Source organism: Tenrec ecaudatus, chromosome 5, assembly GCF_050624435.1.
Source record: "Tenrec ecaudatus isolate mTenEca1 chromosome 5, mTenEca1.hap1, whole genome shotgun sequence".
NCBI lineage: Eukaryota > Metazoa > Chordata > Mammalia > Afrosoricida > Tenrecidae > Tenrec > Tenrec ecaudatus.
In genome coordinates, this window is record NC_134534.1 from 51,815,863 (window position 1) to 51,840,480 (window position 24,618).

Below are 24,618 nucleotides of genomic sequence, written 5' to 3' on the forward strand. Positions count from 1 at the left end.
GCTTTACTCTGGTAATATGTCAACTCTGCTAAGTCCTCACAGTTGAGGTTCTGTTCTTTGAAAACTACCAAATTCTACAGGCATTTTCTCCAGCAAAAAAGGTGAATATGCATTTTAAGGGTATGTTCATTTCAGGGTGTTAATGGAATTTCTAAAACTGATATAATAGTCTTCAGATAATACATGCATATCAAATTGGTACAGGAGCATATTCTGCACATAATTTAGTAGTTCTCACTTCTATGACTTTAATTAATTAATTAATGCTTTCTATGTTAACACAATTAGAGAATTTTTTTAATATTCTCAATGAGTTTGTTTCTTTTGGGAACTAAGCTATCTAATAACAAGTACCATAATAAATTTTTTCTTTGGAGCATATTTAATACCGATTTCTTCATTAAAAAGAAAAAGCAGTCTTTTTTCCCATCACCGCTGAGCTGTGCGGAGGCGGATGTTCTGGTGTGTTCGACATTCGGTCCCACCCGTAACCCACCACCATGGCCAAGGAAGGGACCACTGCTGGCGGTGCCATGGACGTTGACACTGCTTTACAAGAGGGGCTGAACACCACACTCATCCACGAGGGCCGAGCACGTGGAATTTTCGAAGCTGTCAAAGCCTTCGACATGCGCCAGGCTCCTCTTTGTGTGCTTGCATCCACCTGTGATGAGCCTACGGACGTCCAGTGGGTGGAGGCCCTGTGTGCCGGACACCAAGCCAACCGCATGAAGGTGGATGCGCACAATAGACTAGGAGAGTGGGCAGCCCTCTGCACAAGGAGAGAAGGAAGACCCCGGAAAGTGGTTGGTTGCAGTTGTGTGGTTGTGAAGGACTGTGGCAGAGAATCTCAAGCCAAGGGTGTTACTGAAGAATACATTAAATGCCAAAAATAATGAGCAAATAAAACTTTGCTAATTGTTTTAGTGTATGTGCTGCCGAAGTGAGCAATTGCTAATTGTTTAAGAAGAAGAAAGAAAGAGCGAGAGAGAGAAAGAAAAAGCAGCTGTCCAGTTGATTCCAGCTCATAGCAACACAATACAAGGTTTCCCAACGGTCATCTCTGACTTAGCTCTCATCTCTCTCTGGCAGGGAGGCCGGTGGGTTTGAACCATCAATCTTGCAGTGAGTAACCTAGTGCTTCTCACCCAGCACCCCAGCTCTTCTTGGTTTGTTAACAAGTACTACATCAACGAGCCCTGGTGGCAGATTGGGTTATGTGTGGGGCTGCCAAATGCAAGGTCAGCTGTTTGAAATGACCAGCAGCTGCACCGGACAGAGATGAGACGTTCTGCTCCCATAAAGATTTGCAGGTTCAGAAGCCAACAGAGGCAGTGTTGCTCTATCCTGTCGGATCGCTAGGCGTCGGCACTGACTCAATGGCAGGGAGTTTGGTTTGAGTTTCCTACATAACCACATGGCTACTTCTTTCTGGAAATTTGCACACCCCGATGTAATATTGCCCTCCGCTATATTATGTTCCTTATCACAGGAACAACATTCTCTGTTTCTCAGATGCAAGATCTTTGGCCTTGAGTTTCTCACTCCTGATCATATGTCTAATACATCAAAATCACAGAAGTATTTAATGAACACATAATTGTGAATGAGTGGCAGATTTTGAAGCGCTGCTGTTAGGGGTTATTTAGTGACTACGACACTGCCAGGTCCGGCACCATCCTCACAATGGTGGTTCCTTTGAACACATCATTGCAGCCACTGTGCCCATCCATCTCATGGAAGATCTCTTTTTCATGGACCCTCTACTTTACCAACCATTTGGTCCTTTGCCAGGAACTGGTCTCTGCTGATAACGTGTACAAAGTACATGAGGCAGTCTTGCTTCTCAGGAGCATTTTGACTGTATTCCCACCAAGACAGATTTGGTTGTTCTACTGGCGGTCCATGGTACTTCAGTATTCTTGACCAACACCATAATTCAAATGCACCAATTCTTCCATCATCTTCCTTCACTATACAACTCTCACACACACGAGTTGATAGAAAATATTGTCTTGCATCAGGTGCACCTTAGTCCTCAAAATCATATCTATGCTTTTTAGCACTTTAAATAGCTCTTGAGCGGTAGATTTTCCCAATACAGAACATCATTTGAATTCTTGATTGCTGCTTCTTGATTTCAGACTTGATTGTGGATTCAAGCAAAGTTAAATCCTTGACAACTTCAATCCTTCCTCATTTATCACGATGTTTATTTGTTCAGTTGGGAGCGTTTTAGCTTTCTTTCCATTGGTTACACTCCACACTGAAGGTTGCATGCTTTGCTCTTCATCAGCAAGTGCTTCAAGGCTTCCTCACTTTTAGCAAGCAAGGTTGTATGATCTGCATAGCAAAGGTTGTTAATAAACGTCCCACCGATCTCAATGCCATGCTTGTCATATACTCCCATTTCCTGAGATGTTTCTCAGCATACAGATTGAATAAGTATGGAGAATGGATTTAACCCCGACCCACACTTCTCGTGACTTTAAACCATGTTGTATCCCTTATTCTGTTTCAACGACTGCCTCTTGGTTTAGGAACAGGTTCATGAGCACAATGAAGTGTATGCGATTCCCATTCTTCCCAAGGTTATCCATAGTTTGTTATGATCCTCACATAGTTGAATGACTTCGTACAGTCAATAAAACACAAGTAAACAAAAACAAATAAACAATATTAATAAAATACAAGTAAGCCTCCTTCTGGTCCTTTACCCATCTGCTGTAAGCAATGATCTCCTTGGTGCCACATCCTCTTGTAATCCACATCTGAATCCACTCATCTTTTTTGGAAAGGGCCCTAAAATTAGACACATTTCAAACTCTATTGCTTTTAAATACAACCAAGTTAATCCAATTTATAGCAACCATGTGTGCTGTAAGAACAAAACACTTTCCAATCCATACCCACCTCACAGTATGTGTTGTGTTTAAGTGGCAACCACTGTTTCAGTCTAGCTCATGGAGGATCTTCCTCCTTGTCACTGACACCCTATTTACCACGCAAGGTGTTCTTCCCCAGGAACTGGTCCCTTCTGAGAATATGTCCAGAATTCTGAGGTTGAATTCCTCCTGTCTAAGGAATATTCTGGCTGTCCTTGTACTTCTTCTATGAAAATTTGTTCATTCTTCTGGAAAATTCTACAAAACTTGAATTTCCCTTGCATAGAAGACATCAAGAAATGTCTATTGAAACTATTATTTTTTTGATGAGTAAAATGGCATTATACCCACCTCCTACTTTGGTGTTGTTCACTTTTGCTTCCAATGCCACTACAAAATCAAAATCAGAGCTACTGCTCTTGGGACCACTTCAACTCCAAAGGACCCAACAGGGCAGAGTAGAACAGAACCATCGAGCTTCCGAAGCTGCAACTGTTAAGAAAATAGACTGCTCCCACAGAGCATCTTGCTCCCACAGAGCACCTGGTGATTTTGAACCACTGACTTTCTGGGTAGCAGTCAATCATTTAACCAGTGCCCCTGAAGGCTACCCTAATGCCACAATATCCACATGTGAAGACTTTATGATAAATAAATTATGATCTAAGTAAGAATTTTAAGAGTCTGGTGATGTGGGCAACGTGAACAGGAACCACAATATCCCAGATGTCTGTCAATTACGAGATACCCTAAGTTCAGGTTACAGAAGAGAACCAAATGTTTGTGTCAGAAAGAATTCATATACAAGTCTGATAACAATTACCTAGTCTTCACAAATGTCAAATTAAATAAAATATATCTAAAAGGGGCCATAATACTTTAAGACTGTAATCTCTTATACGCTGTTTTTTGCAGGTTACTTGTAGTCAATATGATGAACCTGTCACATTTGCTAAGAGGAATCAAGTTCCAAATGCAAATTTATATGACTACTGATGTTCCTGATTTACATAAAAAGCTGTGATGCACATCCAAGATCTCTACTGACTACAAATAGATCAAATGATGGGTTCTTTCAACCATGCACATAATGATTTATGAGTGAGTTTTACAGCTATGTGCTGTTCTGTCCTTCAGAATCTAGGTTATTTGAATTGAATATTCAATATAATACAGTATGTGACAGACTATGCAAATTATTTGCACAAGATACGGTAGGTAATTTTGCCCATGCAATCTGATGACAATGTTCATCAGGAAAATGACCTGCCCTTCTTTAAAACCTGTGGAAGTTTATTTGATAGTACCAGATGGCTGTCTCCATTTTCTATATTTTTCTCTTGAAGATTAAAATTTTTTCAATAGTTCATCATTCTCCTCTGCAAGATATTTGTTTTATCTTCATAATCAGTAAACTAGGTTGAAGTGAGTGCCAGTCAACCCAAACATTAAAAAATTCACCTCCTAACTGATTTTGCTAAATTAGAACCCGTGTGACTGGATTCTCGTTCATTTCTGTTTCCTGTCACATGACTTCTTGATCAGAAAAGGTGGGCCTCAATTAATTCATCAGAAAAGTTGTATGAGGATAAGTCAAAGAGTATTGTTTCAAAATCACAGAAATGCTTTTCAAACAAACACTAAAATGTGAAGGTATTGCTTCTTGATGTCTTCTATCTCTATCTGTACCACATCTGACAATGGTGTGACCATCTCCCTTGAACCCTTCCCAGAATTCTTCTTTTTATGTCATTTCAAAATGATGACTTTGGCATCCTTAAAGGACTTGAATTGTATTTCTCATAAAGAGTCTTTAAGTTTGGGGAAGAAGGAGTCTGAAGAGGCTGAAAGGTGGACGGTGTACTATTGTCTAAGGAAATTCTCCTAGGACAGTGCTCATGCCGAGAATAAATAGATAAATCGGTGCGACGGGGGAAAGGTCCTTAGTGAAACTTTCCTGGCCTTTTTCTCACCAATGTCGTTTTCAATTTCCTTAAAACCTCACTGGAAGGAGCCCCCTGATTATCCTGTATCCTTACAGGAAATATTTTCTAGTTAGTCCTTTGGAATCCCAAAACACAGTCACCATAACCTTCTGCACTGACATTTCTGCTTTGACCCGCAGAGGCCCCAGTGGCTCTCTTAAAGGAGCACAAGGTCTTCTGACAACACTTTGATTCTGTCCATAAAGTTTTCCGTGGCTAATTCCTCAGAAGTACACAGCCTACTCCCTCCCTCCAGAGCTCTTAAGTCTGGAAGCTATGTTGAAGCCTGTTCACCTTGGGTGGCCTTTCTGACATGTGAAATACTGGTAACTTAGCTTCTAGTAACAGAAAACACAAGCCACCAGAGTCCAACAAACCGAGAGCTGTGTGGTGGCGTCTTGGGCGTGTTTTATTACGTTGTACGCAGGGTCACTATGAGTCAGAACGGATTCGATGGCACCTACCAGCAACACAATGTCATAATCAGAATGTTGACATTTTGATACAAATCCAGTCTTTTTGTTCATATTTGCAAGTTTAATTGTCCTTTACTTTACTTCCTCCACTTTTACTTGTATTACTTCTCTTAGCTTCATGTCACTTTATGGGGCGGGGGCGGGGGGTTGTGAGTCCTGTGTGGTTGTACCACATGTGCATGTGCAAGTCCTTGCCACCGTAGTGAAGATACAGAACGGTGCCACCAAAGGATCTGTCGGAGGAAACCAGCCTTCAACAACCGAAGACCCAGAAGGCGTAAATGTATGGCAATAATAGATAAAGATAATAGTAAAGTCATCGAGGCTAAGAAAGATAGGAGAGAGAGTCAAATAAAGGAGTTAGACACATCTTATGGTAGCATGTGAACCTCAGTTCCTTCTGATGGACCGCGTGGAACTGCGAGAAGTGAGAGAGAACCTTTACTATCTTGGGACCTTTATAGGTAGCCATAAGACGTACATATTCAGTAGTTACATGTGTCACAAGGTGGGTGGTATCTACATTAAGGTCCCTGAGCTCACAGGTGAGGAAACCTAATTGGGGGAAGGTATGAGAGGGGTCTAGGTGACACTCAATGGGAAGAAAGAAAGGATATCTTCTTCTATAGGGAGATATAATCAACCATGTGTTCACTTTAAGGCAGCAGAGCTGTTAAGGGGACAATCTGTGGGAATGATATCTAAAGCAGGATAATGTACTTGGACTTTACCTCTAACTTACCCAAGTCGAGGCTTTCCTACTGTGGAAAACCAGCTTCCCAGATTCCCTCTGTAATAAGTTAGGGAATAGAGTCCTTATCATAATTCCCTCAGTGTTAGTGTTCCACAAGAATCCCTCATGTTGCTTTTTTAATAAACTTGCCCACCTCCCTCCCTACATGTGTTACTCCACGTAGACTAGAGAAACAAATCCACTGACACTCATATGCATCTAAGAAAAAGGTTTATATAAAAGAGCAATTAAATATTGAGAAGACATCCCAGGCCAGTCCAGAACAAGTCCATAAGTCTGATATTAGCCCATATGTCTAATATGGGCTAATCTATAAAGTCCTCTTCAACTCACGAAACACGTGCAATGATATTGAGTGCAGAAAGATCACAGGCCAATGGGTGGTAAGTCATGTGGATCCAGTGGTGTTGTAAGCATCTCAGCACTGGCAGGGGTCTTCACAAGACTCCTCCAGTTCCCAGAGCACAGGGTCTATCAGTGTAGCGCCATGTGTCTTGTCAGTAGAATGTCTCTCAGGGAGTGAGCAGAGAGAGAGTTTCTCCCACCTCCAAGGAGGAAAATACAGGAATTCCCAGAATCCTCAGGGAGTGAGCAGAGAGAGAGTTTCCCCCACCTCCAAGGAGGAAAATACAGGAATTCCCAGAATCCTCACACATAAGTCTCATTGGCTATACAATGTTTGACAAACTAGACTCCAACCCTTCACTCTTAATCCTCTGAAGTCCCAAATTGACACCAGATTATGTAACTAGCACACTACACAAACTCTCACTCGGTTCTTTTTTTAAAGGTTTTATTGGCACATAACTCACATATCATACAATTCAATAGTTCAGTCATACTAAGAAGAGTTGTACAATCATTAAGTTAGAACATTTTCTTATTTCTTGTACTCATTGTTCTTTGCTCCCATTTCCTCCAGACTTCCCCTGCCATGCTTCCAAGAAAACGTTAATACAGTTATTGTCGCTATAGATTTACCCCTCCTAGATTTCATATCCAAAATAATAATAATAACAAAGTAAAAGAGAGAGAAACCTAAATCATAAATTCTATCCAAACCCCCAATAGCTTCCAAGAGTCCTTTGATGGGCTCTTCGGGGTCCTCTCTCTGCACAATCACATTGTCTGCATACAGCGAGAGTTTCACTTCCTCTCTGGCCAATCGCATTCCCTGGATTTTGTTGTTGTTGTTGTTGTTGTTTTCTAATGGTTCCGGCTCAGATGCACAGCCCAATATTGAAGAAGAGCGCCCGTTCTGCTCTCCACCATTGGGTCCACTCTTCTCTGCATTTCTGAACTGTTATCATTTCCAGAATGTTATGTGTATTTAAAAATAATATGTAAGCTTTTGACGTTGCCTTTTATCAGCAAAATTCTATAGCGATCCCTCCAAAATGCTCGGCACATTAATAGTTCATTCCTTTTCACTGCTGAGTGGTACTCCATGACGTGGCTGTGACCTCATTTGCTTAACCATTCTCCATTGAAGAATGTCTGGTTGCTTGTAGTTTACCAGCACACAGTGAAGCAGCTATGAACAATCATGTACAGCTTCCTGTGTCGACACAGACTTTCCTTTATCAGGGATAAGTGCCCAAATGCAACTGCTAGTTCATATGGATATTTCAGGGTTAGTAAGAAGACAACAAACTGCTTTCCCAGTGACTGCGCCCTTTCCCCTCCTCTCCGGATCTCCAGTTTCTCCACACCCTCGCCAGCCTCTGGCGTCATCGTGAATTTTTATCTTAGTGATCCTGATACATGTTAGTGAGATCTCATTGTGATTTAACTTTGCGTTTCCTAATAACTAATTAAACTGAAATTAACACGCTGACAGAACAGTTTCTGGGAAATGTCCATTCAAGTCTTTTGCTTACTATTTAACTGGATTGTAGGGTTTTTTGTTTCTGATTTTGTTTTTAACTGTTGAGATTTAAGAGTTATTTATCTATTCTAGGTCTACTAGACCTGTGTAGGACTTACGGTTTACAAAGATGTCCTCCCAATCTGTAGCTTGTCATTTCACCTTTTTAGCAGAGTCTTTTTTGATGGGGTGCAATGTACAAATGTTTCCTCCCACATGTGTTTGGGCAGCAAATTTAAGAACGCATTGCTTAGCCTTAGTTCCAAAAGACTGTTTTGCTACATCTTTTCTTAAATTCCATAATATTATGTTACACACTTAAGTTCCTGGTCAATTCTGAGTAACTTTTTATATAAAGTGTGAGGTTTAAGTTGAAATTCACTTTTTTGCCATAGATGTCCAATTTTTCCAGAATCATTTGCTTAGAAAGCTGTTCTCCACCTTTGAATTGCTTTGGCACCTTCGTCAAAAATGAGTCTCTGCCTTTTTAATGGTGACATGAACATCCTGCAGGCCTGTCCCAGAGTAGCTAACTGACAGCAGCAAAACTATGGCAGTGACCCAGTCGGCACAAATGTCTTCATGAAAATATCATTGGAAAAAGAAGAAGAGAGGTCCTTCTCATCAGCTTGCCTCCTAAGGAGAGCCCCGATCGAGAGGCAGGACACTGTTCTTATGGCAGCACTTATCAGCAACGTGTTTAATTCCATCTTGCTCTCCAGTAACCTACTGTCCACAGACCCTTCCTCAGCCTGTCATCTGCTGGTTTGAAGGTCAAAATGCACTTAAGTTTCATCCACAGTGCCCAGTCACCTGTAACATGCTTAGTGGCTCTCTGGCGCTTTTGATCAGCTTGCTGTCCCCTCCCTGCGTGTTGTTTAGAAGATGGAAAGTAAGTCATTAATTTGTCTCTCAGTTTCTCCCTTAGCTATAGGGTCCCCTTCTTTATTTCAAAGTCACACTGAATATTCATTCTCCATTATTTCTTCATTCCACCCTCTGCCGGTGAGTGTGTTTCAGCTCACAGTAGCCCACTGTAGGATTCCAAGACTAACCTGTATGAGGACGCGAGGCTCATCATTCTCCACAATAGACTGTGGTTTTGAATTGGTGAATTTGCCATTCACAAGCAATGCTGACCCACAGCACCATTATGGAAAACAAATAAGCTCACTGTCACAGAGTGGATTCTGACTCATAGCGGGCTATGGACAAGGCAGCACAGCCCCTGTGGGCTTAGGAAACTAACTCTTTCCAGGAGTAGAAAGCCTCTTTCTCCCTCAGACCAGCTGGTGGTTTCAAACTGCTGACCTTACAATTCACAGCCCAATACAAAACCACTATGCCACCAAAGCTCCTCAGAACCCCTATTAGTTGCAATTAATTCTTTAGCTGGAGTATAAACAATGGCTTTTGCTGGCACGTGAATTATTTAAGGTGGCTTTTCTAGCAAAAGGCTCTAACTCCCCCAAAATGACATTTCCTTCCTTGCATGGTTCTGATAAGAAGAGGGAAGATACTGTTGTTGTTGTTGTTGTTGCTGTTGCTGTTGCTGTTGCTGTTGCTGTTGTTAGGTGCCATTGAGTCTGTTGCAACTCGTAGTGATCCCAAGTACAGAAGAATGAAACATTTCCCGGCTCTGCACATGTTTGCGTTCAATGTTCAGTGTCGATCTATCTTGTTGATGATCTCCTTTTGCCCTGCAGCAGGATGGCCTCCTCCAGGGACTGGTCTCTCCTGGCAACATGACCGAAGCATATGAGGCAAAGTAATGCCATGCTGGCCTCGAAAGAACATTCTGTGTGTCCTTGCTGATAACCATTTACTCTTCACCTCTTAAAGAGGAAACTACTGCTGCAAGCCAGATGCTGAAACTCCTCATTTCTACGTGGGCAGGATCAGACAGCCCGGTGTTCTGCTGCTTAAAATCCGGCTAAAATCTCTCAGAAGGCAGTTCTACAATCTTGTATCCCATTGTGTAGAATCTTGACCCTTGTTCCACAGAGGTGATGGTCAGCACTCTGGCCACTTCACATTTGTCTAGTTCAAATTTCTTCTGTATTATTTCTGGTTTTCCTTGAGGCTGTTAGGGAGCCTTTGGAGCACTGTTGGTGCTGGACTACTAAACACAAGACCAACAGTTCAAACCTATCAGCCTCTCCTCGGAAGGAAAATGAAGCTATCCGCTCTGATGGAGATTTGTGCTGTCATCATTAGGTACCTTCAAGTGGATTCTCACTCCTGTGACCATGTGCACCACAGATGAAACTTGACCCTGCTGTCTGCCATATTCACTATTGCTCTGTTTGAGAGCACCAATGCAGCTGCTGGGTCCATCCAGGTCCTCCTTTGCTCGCTGAAGGTGGGCAGTTCTCTCTCTCTGCCTGCACCTTCTCCCATGTGTGTCACACTGAGATGTGCACAAGCCCTGGAGATGAGTCCACCACCGTTGAATCCACAAGACCTTGCACCCATCAGCCTGTGACCTTCATGCAGCTTTGAATGGCTTCGTGAGTAGGAAGAAGGGTTTATGGACTATCATTGGACTTCTGGACTTGTATCAGACAGAGACTTGAGTAGCACTGGGCTGGGAGGTTTTCCTTATGCGCAATTACTTTTTGATCTAAAGATCTTTCTTATCCATATGAGTGTCTCTGGATTTGTCTCTAGTCAACCTGGCCTAACCCAGCAAAACTAAATTAAAGAGAAATATTAATAACAGAGGAACAGAACATCATAATTATCTTTTAAGTAAATGCACTTATGCTGAATAAATGAATGAGGCATTCCAAATGCACTTCAGAATTTGGAAGACACTAAAACCTTGGAGACAATTACAAACACATTCAAAGACACGTTCAAGTGACTCCCAAACGAACACTGTAAAGACATAGAGCCCCCCTCCCCTCAGCTTGCCTTACTCTCACAATATCTGAAGCCACTAAGGAGTTTAAAGTTTCATGTACGTAAAATACACCAATATAATGGCTAGTTTGTGTTTAGTTTATATCGACGTGTTTATTCATTCTCCAATTGGGCTAGGGTTTGAGGAGAAGCAGATGTTGATAAGTTTATCTATGTTAGATGTGTATAGATGTCCCCTGTGTGTACATATTCACAATCTAGGTGGCAAAATCGACTTTTTAATTGTTTTGTTGTCATTGTTGTTATAGCTTGCTTTAAGCCTTAAAGTAGCGACTATGCAGGAAAACACTCCTAAAGGTCAACAATCAGATCTTGAACTATTTACAGGCTTTTCTCGTTTTTTCCCCATTGGTTTCTATGTTGTTGTTGTTTTGTTTTATTTTGTCAATTTGTTTTGTTCTGTCTTGTTTTTTGTGCATATTATTATCTCTGCAGGTCAATCTAGATAAGATAGGGTGAATAAACAATCTGGAGATGGAACTGATGGTTCCGGAGGACATGGGCGAAGGGGAGGTGGGGGAAAGGAAGTGGTGTTAATAAACCCAGGGATAAGGACACAAAAGTGATCCAAAAACAGTGGCAAGGAGGCTGTAAGAGGCCTGGTAGGGATTGATCAAGGGCAGCGTAACTGAGAGGAATTACTGAAACCCAAATGAAGGCTGAGCATGATGGTGGGACAAGTGGAAAGTAAAAGGAAATAGAGGAAAGAACTAGGAGGCAAAGGTCATTTGTAGAGGTCTAAATACAGACATGTACATAGGTAAATATATTTATATATGATGATGGGAAAATAGATGTGCATATTATTTATAGGTTTGTTCTTAATTATTATTAATACCTTATTAATCAATAAGGTAGCAGATGGACATTGGTCTTCCACTTAATTACTCCCTCAATGCAAAAACACTTTGTTCTATTAAACTGGCATTCCATGATGCCCACCTTCCCAACACTGAAGACAAAGCAGGTACATAAGCAAATGTGGTGAAGAAGGCTGATGGTGCCCAGCTATCAAAAGATATAGTGTCTTGGGTCTTAAAGGCTTGAAGGTAAAGAAGTGGCCATCAACAAAGCCCACATGAAAGAAGCACACCAGCCTGTGTGATCATGATGTGTCAAAGGGATGAGGTATCAGGCATCAAAGAATAAAAACTCATATTATTGTGAATGAGGGGGAGTGCAGATTGGGACCCAAAGTCCATCTGTAGGCAACTGGACATCCCCTTACATAAGGGTGACAGCGAGAAGATGAGCCAGTCAAGGTGCAGTATAGCAACAATGAAACATACCACTTTCCTCTAGTTCTTAAATGCTTCCTCCACCCACCCCCCCCACACTATCATGATCCCATTCTACCTTACAAACCCGGCTAGACCAGAGGATGTACACTGGTACAGATAGGAACTGGAAACACATGGAATCCAGGACAATGTAAGTGTCCAGTAGTGAGAACGGCAGTACTGGGAGGGTGGAGGGAAGGTGGGGTAGAAAGGGGGAACTGATTAGAAGGATCTACATATAACCTCCTCCCTGGGGGACAGACAACAGAAAAGTGGGCGAAGGGAGACATCGGACAGTGTAAGATATGGCAAAATAATAATAACATAAATTATCAAGGGTTCATAAGGGGGTGGAGAGGGGGCAGCAGGGAGGGAGAAGAAAAATGAGAAGCTGATACCAAGGGCTCAAGTAGAAAGCAAAAATTTTTAGAATGATGATGGTAACAAATGTATGAAGGTGCTTGACACAATGGCTGGATGGATGGATTGTGATAAGAGTTGTACGAGCCCCCAATAAAATGATTTTTTTTAAATAGCTGACTATGCCAACAAAATGTACTAGCCACTTGAATATGTTCCATTAACAACAAAAATAAGCATGTACAGATTAATAGCAAAAAATATCTACTAGCGTCTACTATGCCGACAAGGGGGTTATAAAAAAACAAGTTTTGGAGGCATGATCACATTGTACCATATCATATAAAGATAAAAAATAATGTAGGTTAGGCTTGTGTGCATCATCCTATCCATATGTACAAACTAATGTGTACAAACAATACCATATGCACAAGTAGAATGTGATGCATAACTGAACATCTTTACAGCATTGGGAGTGAAAGTGAGAATGAAGTGACATGAGACATGGTTGAGTTATAAATATCTACGAAAAGAATAAAGCCAAACTCCTTGCCCTCAAGTAACATTCTGACTTTTAGCAGCCCTCTGGGACAGAGGAGAACTGTCCGTTGGCTTCAAAAGTAACTTCTGAGAGCAGCTGTCTTAATTTATCATTAATCATTGATTCTTAGACTTGAAAATTTTAAAAGGAATCCCTGTTTTCCAATTCCTTGAAAAATTAAAATATAATGTCATTTTCCCAATTCTTATCTATACTCAACAAGATAGAAATAGCAGGTTTTCATAGACGTAGATTGCAATTTTGAAAGATAAATTATGATGGGAAATTTTTTGTGGAATCTAGCAAATAGTTTGCAAAATCGAAGTTTATTCAAGACTATGTTATAAAGGAAATGAGCTTAAGAAACAATGAAAATCCAAAAAATATTATTTGAAGAAGGAAAATGTACTTTTTTTCACAAAATACTTCAGACAAATTAAAGGATAAATGACAAAATTTGTTAGAATTCCATATTTCCCTACCCAGTTTTCTTAAAGATTACCAATGAAATCCAACTAACTGAAATGAAAGTGCTCTCTAGTTCCCATCCTCCTCATTTTATGTGCAGCAAGAGACACCAGTGACCTGCTTTCTCAAACTCCTACCTCCCTGAATTCTGTGATATTTTTCTTGGTTACAGCTATCTCCCTAATTGCTACTTCCCAAGTCCTTTTCTTATTCTCCTACGTAAATGTCAGCAAATTCCAAAGTTGAGACCTACCGGTCTTTTTCTTGTCCTATGCAAACACTAACCAGTAATCTCAGACACGGTATAATTCCCACCATCACTCCCAGACAGATGTTTCCTGGTTGTACATCTTCAGCTCAGTCCGTTCTTCTGACCTCGACTCCTAATTGCTCAGCTGCCTGCTGTACACTTTTAGCTCCATTTTTAATTCCCATCTCAAATTTAACACAGAGTCAAATAAATGAGAGGGGCCTACATGGAGCAATCGCTGAGCACTAAACTGTTAGTTAAAAGCTTGCTGGTTTGAAACCCCTCTATCAGGGAAAAACCCGGGCACCTGCTTCCATCGGTACATCTGAGAACGGCCCAGAGGACAGTTCACATGGGCTGTTGTGAGTGGACATCACTCAATAACAGCAAAAATGAAGGCATTTGTATCTCACTTACAGTGTATGCTTCCATCTGAATTGCCCATATGCTATCAGGACTGTGTTAGTCTGGGTACTTTAGAGAAACAAATCCACAGAAACTCATGTATAAGAGAGAGTTTTATATAAAGGGTAAGCATGCATCAAGAAAACATCCCAACCCAGTGCTGCCCAAGCCCATAAGTCCAACATTAACCCATATGTCAACACCAATCCACAAAGTCCTCCTCCATCTCACAAAACAGATGCAATGATGCCAGCTGCAGGAGGAAAACCGAGTTAGTGAATGTGTAAGCATGTCAGCGCTGGCAGGGGTCTCCACACGGCTGCTCCAGCACCCAGGGCTGCATCGGGGCAGGTCCATGTTGTTTACCCTCAGGATGTCTTGCAGGAAGTGAGCCTTACCAGCTGAAGCAGGGAACTGGCTAAGGTAGCTGCACCCTGGTCTAACCATCACAAAGCAGGAGACCCGAGAACTAGAAAAGCTAGAAAGGCTAGGTTAACTGAGCCATTTTCCCTCCACTCTTCAATTAACCCCACATGTGTTTATCGGCCAGGTTGGCACAATAAACTACCTCAATGACTATTTACTTTGCTAACTATACCAGTTGCCAACGGGATAGCATAACAAATTACAGCAAAATAAATTTTTTGCTCTAACAGTTGTAGAGTCAGAAGCCTGATATCACGATGTTGACATGGCTGATGCCTTCTAACGCTCTGAGGGAGAATCCATTCCATAGCGGTCTCTTAGCCTCTGAAGTTCCTTAGCTTGGAGATAAATCACTCCATCCCTTGGTCCTGTGGCATTCTCGCTGTGTGTCTTCTCTGTTTTCACATAGCCTCTTGAGAACACATTAGTCATGGATTTCGAGGTCCTAAGTGGGCATCCATTTTGAGAGAACACTATGCAATGCAGTACAATGACTCAATTGAACATTTTGTGATATTATATTAACCCCTCAATTCTAACTCTACCTACTCCTTTCTTCAAGCCATCATCTTGCTCACCTCGGGTCTTCTTTCTTTTTCCCGTTTTGTTCTGAAACAAAGAGCTAACAGTAGAGCTATGTTGCTTGATGTTCTGCACTCGTTCCCATTGGTCTCAGGCAACCATCTAAATCATAATTATTTAGTAGCCTATGAACAAATGCTTTAGCCATGATTTTGGAAGCCAAAGACTCTCAAATCCTCCACAAGGAATCAACCAGCACATCTTTCCTTAGTCCGTTTTCTTTGTCTTCAATACAAAGATGTTTCACAAAGGTCATGCAAAGCTAGAATCAAAGGTAATGAATTTCTCCACAAAACTGTAGAGCTTCTCGTATCTTACATTTACATTTTCAAGTGAAATTCCATTTATCCTTCAAGTTTCAACTCAAATTTTGCCTCCACTATGACTACCACCCATCTGCTCTACCTGGCCCCATTAAAATCAGGCACCTCCTTGTGCGTATCTGGCTAAAACAGGAATATTCAACTAGGGAATCTGCATACCTGTGTGTGCACAGCAAAATGTTCCCAAAGTTGTAATAAACACATCGTTGTAAAATAACGAATTTCCAGATCCACACCTCGCATATGTACCATGTACTAAAGCTGACCTCCCTGCGTGAACACTTGAAAACTTCAAGTTTTCCCGTCACAGGCCCTTCTCCCACTTCTGCAAAATAAAGGCTACGCCGCCCTCCTCCCAACCTTGTTGATGCATTGCCCTGCAGTATGAAGTTTGGAAACACTAGCAAAGACATAATGTTCGTTTGTGATGTTTTGTTTATAACCAATTAAATGTAAAGAAATGAGAAGTGTTACTATAATATAATTCTATCCTTGTATCTACATTTTTAGTAAATGTATTTTCTAAACTTTTATCAACAATCAGGAATATCAAATTCATTATTGTTTTGTGATTATTCTTCAACAGGTAAAGAAGTCAATTTTAAAAAGTCTCATCTATCTCAGGAAAGTATATCTATGAAACGTTTCTTTCTATGTTCAATTGTTCATCAAAATTTATAATATAATCTGATTTTTTCTATATACTGAATTTTTAATCAAGGAATTATGAGAAACAATCCTTTGTTGCTGTTGTTGTTGTTGTCCTGGTTCACAGTGACCTTATGCACAGCAGATCACAGCACCGTCCAGGCCTGCATCGCCCTCACAATCAATGCTGCTATATCCCACAGTCGAAGCTCACTGGGTCAATCCACACAGTCTTCTTTTTCACCTACCCTCGACTTTACCCAGTATGCTGTCCTTCTCCAGGGATTTGTCCTTCCTGATAATTTGTCCCAAAAAGTCACATGAAGACTCACCATCCCCACTTCTAACGTTCTGGTTGTACATCTCTGAGATCTACTTGCTCACTCTTCTGGTAGCCCTTGGTACTTTCAATATTCCTCAACATCATACTGCAAACAAGTGCATCAACTCTTTCATTATGCTTACTTTTCACTTCTTAACAGTTTTCAAACTCAAATGAACTCCTTGTCATCAAATCAAAGCTGACTCATAATAATTCTATAAGACAAGGTAGAACTGCCCCTTTCCATTTCTGAGACTGTAACTATTTATGAGAGGATAAAGCTCCATCTTTACCTGGCTAGGTGGTCTCGAACTGCAGACCTCACAGACCACAGCCCAATTTGTAACCATGTAATTCGCGTACTATAAAATTTCATTTTGGGAATTAACTTTTTTAAAAGAGTTGTGCATTTATCATCACAATTGCAGAACACGTTCGTGATCGTACTCATTGTTAATAGATACCGCCCTCTCCTCACAATTTTCCTCATCATAACCCTTAGAAACTATTATGTTCGCTACTGTTTCTATAGATTTGCCTGAATTTCATATAAAGAAAATCTTACATTAAACCCTTTACAACAATAACCCAATAAAACTCAGAAAAATCTCAATCTGAAAGTAGGAAATAATAAAAAGTAGGAAATTTTAAAATGGGTTAAAAGGGAAAACAAATGATGAAACGTTGAGTTTGAATCCATCTGCATTAATTCACTTTCTGATACACTCTGTCAAAGGGCAAGGCTTTTCCCCTCCCTGGTCAAGGTCCTGAGAGAATTCGATGGAGGCTTGGTTTGAAGCCCCTCTGCTTTACCAAGCATGATGTCCTTCTCTAGGGACTGGTCTCTTCTGACAATATGTCCAAAGCATGTAAGATGAAGCCTTGTCATTTTTTAATAAATCTTTTTATTGAGGGTTCTTACAGCTCTTATAATAACCCATGTATGACACCAGTCTTTTTTCTTTTTCCTCGCCTTGCCATTTTTGCATCTAAGGAACATTCTTGTGCTGTTTGCTCAACAAGCAGATTGGACAGTGAAGGACATGACATTGACACACACTTTTCCTCATTTAAACCATGCCACGTTCCCTTGCTCTGTTCTTGCCACTGCCTCTTGGTCGACATACAGATTATTCATAGCCATAATGAAGTGTCTTTAAATTGTCATTCTTTTCAAGGTTACCCATACTTTGTCCTGATCTACAGGGTCACATACCTTGGCCTAGTCAATAAAACACAAGTAAACATCTTTCTGCAATTCTTAGTCATGATCCATCTGACATCAGCAATGACAGCCCTTGTTCTACATCTTCTGAATCCAGCCTGAACTTGTCAATATACTGCTTCAACGATTGCAGCAGTATGATCTTCAGCAAAATTTTACTTGCCTGTATACGGTTCTGTAATCTGAGCATTCAATTGGGGCACCTCTCTTTGGAGTGAGTACAAATACAGATCTTTTCCAATCAGTTGGCCAAGTAGGTGTCGCACAAATTTCTTGGCATAGATAAATAAGAGCTTCCAGTGCTCCATCAGCTAGTTGAAACATTTCAATTTGTATTCCATCAAGGCCTGAAGTCTTGTTTTTGACTAATGCTTTCAGTGAAGCTTGGACTTCTTTCTTTAGAACTTTTTGTTCTTGCCCATATGCTACCTTGTGAAATGGTTGAAGGTAAACTAGTTGTTTTTGGTACAGTGACTCTGTGTTTTCTTTCCATCATCATTCAATACTTTGCCCATAGAATCTTTCAATGTAGCAACTCGAGGCTTCAATGTTCCTTTAGTTCTTTCGGCTTAAGATACACTGCACATGTTCTTCCTTTTTAGTTTTCTAACTCTAGGTCTTTGCACATTTCATTACAATACTTTACGTTTTCTTCTTTAGCCGCCCTTTGAAGTGTTCTGTTCAGCTTTTTTATTGCATTATTTCTTCCATGTGACTTAGCTCCTCTACTCCTAAGAGAACATTTCAGAGTCTCTTCTGACATCCATTTTGATCTCCCACAGCCTGTCAACTGGGTGCCCAGAATGTAAGTTCTAATACATTTCTCCCCCGTGATACTGGATGTTGTCATTTACAATCTGTGGATCACCCAGGTTGATGTGCTCACACCTCACCTAGATGGCAGCTTATTATAAGACATCTGCTGCTTAACAAGATTCCCAAAGCTATGTTCCTGATAGTTGGGCACCATCTGATTTCTTTACCACGCTTTGCTACAGTGCTCATACCTTCAGTGGTCCCTTCTTGAAGGTAAATAGTGAATGGGACAACATCATAAGCTTGTCCGTACGGTAGGGCTTAAGGCTAAGTGTGAAATCAAATTCCATTCAGACATCTAAGATATGTGTGTGTCTCTGTTCCATTTTAGGGACAGCCTTATCAGTTCTGTGAGTGACGGTATATGTGACACCACGGTGCCTTTAGTAATTCATTAAATTAGCCACTAGTATGAAATTTAGAAAACTGTTAAGATAGAAGGAATATTGACATATGGAAAATATTTTAGATTAAATACATGGATGGTCACTTATACGTGTTAATATTTAAGTGACTGGATCCTGCTTAAGAAAACAATGAGTGTCACAATAACACTCCTTCACTGAAGTAGAACTAAGTCATGTCTTTGAAAACTAAGAAAAGAAAATAAACAAACAATTATAAGGTGTCAAATATGTGCTAGCCTTCGGTTACTAATTATTGGGAAACCTCAAAAGCAAGAGGTTAGAACCGAAGTCCAATGACATTCTGTCCCACAGCCTTGATGAAGGTAGCAGTCGTATTCTTCTTCTTTCCCTAGAGCAGGGGTTCTCACCTTCCTCAGGCCAGGACCCTTTCATATAGTTCCTCATGTTGTGGTGGCCCCCCAACCATAAAATGATTTTTGTTGCTACTTCATAACTGTAATTTTGCTACTGTTATTAATCAGGTGATCCCTGTGAAAGGGTCATTCAACCCCCCCAAAGGGGTCACAACCCAGAGGTAGAGAACCCCTTCCCTAGATCATTAAAACTTTAAGTCCAGAGAAGGCTATTAGTTCCTTTAATCTACAACAGATGTGTTTCAAGTAAAATCTGTTCACTAAGTAGGTTTTATGGCTCATACCTTTTGGATGTGGCCTATGCAGTATGCTGTTTACTTCAAGAGCACAGCATCTCTAAAGTCCAGGTAGTATGGGGCCTGGGTCACCAAGGCTTGAAAAGAAACTGTTTGACATGCTCAATGAACCATATAGTGCAGGGCAGAGTCTGCCTTCTTTAGAGGATCATAAAGGCAATGTCAAGCATCAAATCTTTCCTCTTTCTTGCTTGCCGTCCACCGTAAGCATGCATAGGAGGCTACAGAAAATTCTAAGACTTGGACCAAGCACCCTTCAGTCCCCAAGGTGACATCTTTGCTTGCTAACAACATGCTCCAGTCTTTTGCAGCAGATTTCCCAAATGTACTACATAATTTACTACCTGGCAATTGACTGTTTGGGTGTTGATTGTGGATCCAAGTCAGATGAAATCCTTGACAACTTTACAATTCTTTACAGTTATACAATTGGTAGTGAACTCTAGAAATATCAAATATAGCCCAAATGAATATTATTTAAGAGACATGTATTGTTCTCTTCCACTCAGATTTTTCTGTGCTTAGTTCATGAAATAAATATTTATTCAATTCAATTTGTCTTCTTCTGTTATTCGCCAAATTATCTACAGAAAAAAATGCACTTACAGCATAAGTATGTGTAAGATGGGTAAAAGAGCAAGCATTCTCTCAGAAAGAATGGGGAGGAAAAGAGATTAAGCAAAGTAAGATATTAGGAGCTAGCTAATATAAAATAAAATATTATGGTAAATTAAATATACACAAATGTGAATTGTGTATTTGGAATGTTTATATGCTCTCTACTAGGATTGCCAGCATTTTGACCAAGAAGTAGGTTTGCACAGTAAAAATCGGTATTGTAACGTGGCAATTATAATGTCAATTAGGGCTTAGAGACATTTAGGAAAATAAGAAATATGTCCTGAGGGGTTTAATTACCCATTTTGACAGAATGAATATCCTGACTTTACAGTTAATGATCCAAAAACCCTCCACTTCACTTCCTATAGATTTGCTTTAAAGAGCACTGAGGCACAGCAAATGAGGTCAAAGGAGAGGTCAGAACTAGTGGTTTGTTCATCCAGCAAGCATTTATTAGAAAGATACCTTGTCCAAGACTCGGTTGACCATAGAGATAAGACACGGGTCTTCCCCTTGAAAACTTTACAGTTTGTGATGATTTCATCCACACACATGACTTCAAAGATTCCATCTACCTTGAAGACTGACAAGATCTTTGCAGAAAACCTGTATTTTAGAATGTCTCCGGGTATCATAAGTAAGATATTTTCACAAAAGGTCCTATAAACACCTTGAATTTAATATACAAAAAAAAAAGCCTCATCTTTTTCCATGTCCTTCCAGATAGAAATCCATGCTTTCTGAATTTCTATTTCTATTAATGTCATCTTTATAAATGTAGGAATTATTCTTTTGATTCTTTATTTGCATTTATCCAAAGCTGCAGAAAGGGACTCAACTTATGTGAGTTCTGCCTGCAAAAGCCTTCTTTAATTCCGCTCTATTTATTTCATCGCCAAAATCAGCCTCTGAGAAAAACGTCTTGCCTCATCCCCGTGTTTTATAGACTCGTCTTCAACCCATCCGCCACCCTGCAACTTCTGTGGGACACGCACTTCATGTTCATGCCCTTCCTTTGCTTACTACTCCGCACTCACTCCCCTTAGCTTACAGTGCAACACAAGGAATATAATGCTTCTAAGAGGGGAAGAGAGAAAGACCGCAATGATCCAGGAACCTGTAAACAATTACAGATGTGTTATATTATTCATGTATGTTACCTTCACACTAGGGTTTCCTTTAAATGGGTTCCCCAGTTGACCCAATTCCAAGACTCCAATTTGAAGTGGGAGGGAAAGGGCAACTCTGACTGGGAGGAAATATGAGGAATGTTCCTCCTTTGGACTTGGCGGTGGAGAATAGATCCGGAGTGAAATCCCTTTGTGCCTCAAATCTCTGGTTTAGATCCTTTGTCATCAATTGGAGCCACTTTCTGCTTTTAACAGACTCCCGGGATTAGATCAGACACACCTGGAAAGCTCCTTCTCTGTGAGTGAATTGTGCCATCAAACCAAACTCATTGTGGAGGTAGAGGGAAGTGATGGAATTCTTGCCTTTCCTGTTCAAGACCCACACTTGCCTCATGCACAATCACCGCCTGCCCGCCAGTGAACGCTTGAGTGTGGTTATGATACTGAACAGGTTTCAGCAAAGCTTCTACACTAAGACAGAATAGAAAGAAAATGGGGGGAATCTACTTCAAATTTCAACCAGTAAAAACTGTAGATCATAACAGTCCAATCCCCAGATGAACACAGGGCTAGCACAGAACTGGGCAGCATTACATTCTGTTGTGTGTAGACTCATTATGAATATGGGAAACTCAACAGTAGCTTGCAACGACAATGTGAGAGTAAAATCCATCCCAGCCCCAGCCCCCAGGATTATGTAGGATGTGTACAAGATGTCTTGGGGGACATTCGAATTCTGGCTACCATATCAACGATAGTTTTTTTTCTTCTAGTAATGTACTTTAATAGCAGGCCATGGTCCTATATGATCAAGTATTTTTCAATTTCACATCTATCTTCCACCAGCAGTTTCCATCAGAAATCTGGATTGTTCTATCTAATGACATTTAAAGGCAATTGAAAACTGTGCGTATATAATGTAAGTGAACAGCCGAATCCTTTTCCCTCACAAACCCTTCTCTGTACCCATTCCCACCCAGAGCTCCTGTTATAAGTGACTATGCTGATGCTCAGCTACAGAAGGTGGTGAAAAGGATGCGTCAAAGAACGGCCCTCTACAAGAGAAAGTTGGTAGAGGGAGAGATATCCTCACCAGAAGGCAGCCCCCAAACTGGTAAGCATCGTACCTCAAAGCACCAGGGGAAAGAGTGTTATGAGAGAATTTTTACTTTAAGATGTTCGTAGTTTGAGTTTTCCCAAAAGCAAGATCCAAGATCACTGTTGGGGTGGTTGGCAATTGTTCGTCCTCTATGTGATGGGTCTTCATGCCCTTCGCTCAATTGTATACACAAGTAGTAGCCTTGTGTTTTTATAAGCTTAAACTCTTTGGGGTTCAATGATTTCGGTATAAATAGTTTATCTTGAAGTCCTTGGCTGGCACAAGGGGTTTGCTCCGGCAGCTCAGTGATGGATTGGTGGTTCGAACCAACCGGAGGTGCTGGAAGAGAAAGGAAATCCAAAAGAAGCCTCGCCATCGGTCGCCATTAAGATTACAGGGAGCTGACATCAAGGAACTCAGGAAGGAAAGAATGTTTTAAAGCTGATTGTGGCAGCAATTGTATGATACTGCTAGATGTGATTAAACTATGCAATGACATGATATTATATTAACTCCCAATAAAATGCTTTGATGTTGGGGGGAGAACTGAAGAAAGAAAAAGATTACAGCAATGAAATCCCTATGAAGACATAGTCACTGGTCCCACATGGAGTTAGAATCAAGTCCACAGAAAGTCTACTTGCTTGTTTTGAGAGTGATTCGGGAATGATGGTGAAAGTGGGAAAGCGAGAAGAGAGTTAAACCAAAAGCAGTGTGGGATTAGAGAATCAATGCTGTTGACATGAGGGCTGAATCCCATTGAAGGCGGCATGGATCCCTGCTGCGAGAATAAGTTATTAGCTCCCTAGCACTCTCCGTCCGTCCGTGTGCTCCAGCAGATGGGAAAACTCTACACAGAGATGTAGCGAGTTCACTACACATGACCAAAAAACAATAAACTGTTAAGATATTTCCATATTGTTTCTTGATTAGTGTCCTCATTTGCAATATTCTCCACTGTTATCTGGGAATCATCGGCTGCGTGATGTTTCTATAACCATCTTTTTAGGCCAATGAGGCAATAGTTGTGCTTGATATTCTAGAAATACACAACTTCTCTTCTCTGAGTATATTGTGTTCATCTTTGAAAAACCTCTTTCTGCTTCTGCTGAACTTAACGATTGTTCTGAAAGTATGTTAGCTCCCAGGACACTTTCAAGAACTGCATAATTCACTCACCATCTGTTGTGGGGATTTGGGGTGTGACGCAAAGTTCAAATGAAGCTAACAGCATACCACCATCTGGCTGGCAATTTTTTTTCTTTATGTTATTTATTTTGTGTTGACAGAAGTAATGAATGCAGAGGAATAAAAATGAAGTATTTCATCAAAAGCATACTGAGTTTTATGAAATGTATAAATAGTACAAGCATCGTTCCATCTAATTTTTTATACCTATGGAAGGGATGAACATTACTACAGAGCTTAGAATCTGCTGTTGGACAGATGAACCTTTTTAAAACGGGAATGTAAATTTGTGATTTCCACATGTGGTGGGCCAGCCTTTGACATTTGAGCGAACCCTGGTCGCAAGTGCTATTGTAGCAATCAGCACGCACACTAAATAAAAAATTAGGCATCGGTTCTGACTAACTGGTTCCAACCAGCTGAATCTCACTCCTGGGCTGACGCGAAAAATGAAAGCCTGTTGAACGGTCGGCTGTGTGGCTCCATTCGTGCAAACCCAAAGCAGTGGCTCCAGCTGGGTCCCACAATATGGTATTCGAATTTGTCTCTAAAATATCTCCTTTGTAACTCCTTTCTGAGACTTCATTTAAAATATGAGCTGAATACTGCTGCACTTTTCCAAATTCTAGTATCTTCTTCCTAACTGTAACTCTCTTCAGTGCCATGAAGATTTTTTTCTCATATGTTGCTATTGAGAGAAGTTTCTTAAATGCTCTGACTTCAAGAAATCCTAGCTCTCTGCTCCCTAAGCTAAGCTGATCCTTAAACAAAGGCAATAAACTGGAATAGAATTGGACTAAATAAAATAGGATGAAACTAGATCAGCAGGACAGAGAAAGTCTAATTGTACAATGTAAACAAATCTGCTCCCTTTTTCGGCTTTGACTCTGTTATTGTGGAGATGCACCAGCCACCATTTCAGGGCTTGGAAAGACCTCCTTAAGAAAAACTCCAGAGTGCTCTGC

At 40.7% G+C, this 24,618-nt stretch overlaps 1 protein-coding gene across 1 annotated transcript in view; it reads left to right on the top strand.

Moving 5' to 3' along the window:
• The first annotated feature begins 500 nt into the window (after positions 1–500).
• Positions 501–24,618, top strand: part of CNGB3 (cyclic nucleotide gated channel subunit beta 3) — a 131,652-nt gene continuing 107,534 nt past the window's right edge. The window contains exons 1-2 of the mRNA XM_075550830.1: positions 501–760; positions 22,347–22,480. Coding sequence (XP_075406945.1) covers positions 501–760; positions 22,347–22,480 — 394 coding nt within the window. The remainder of the gene's footprint in view (positions 761–22,346; positions 22,481–24,618) is intronic.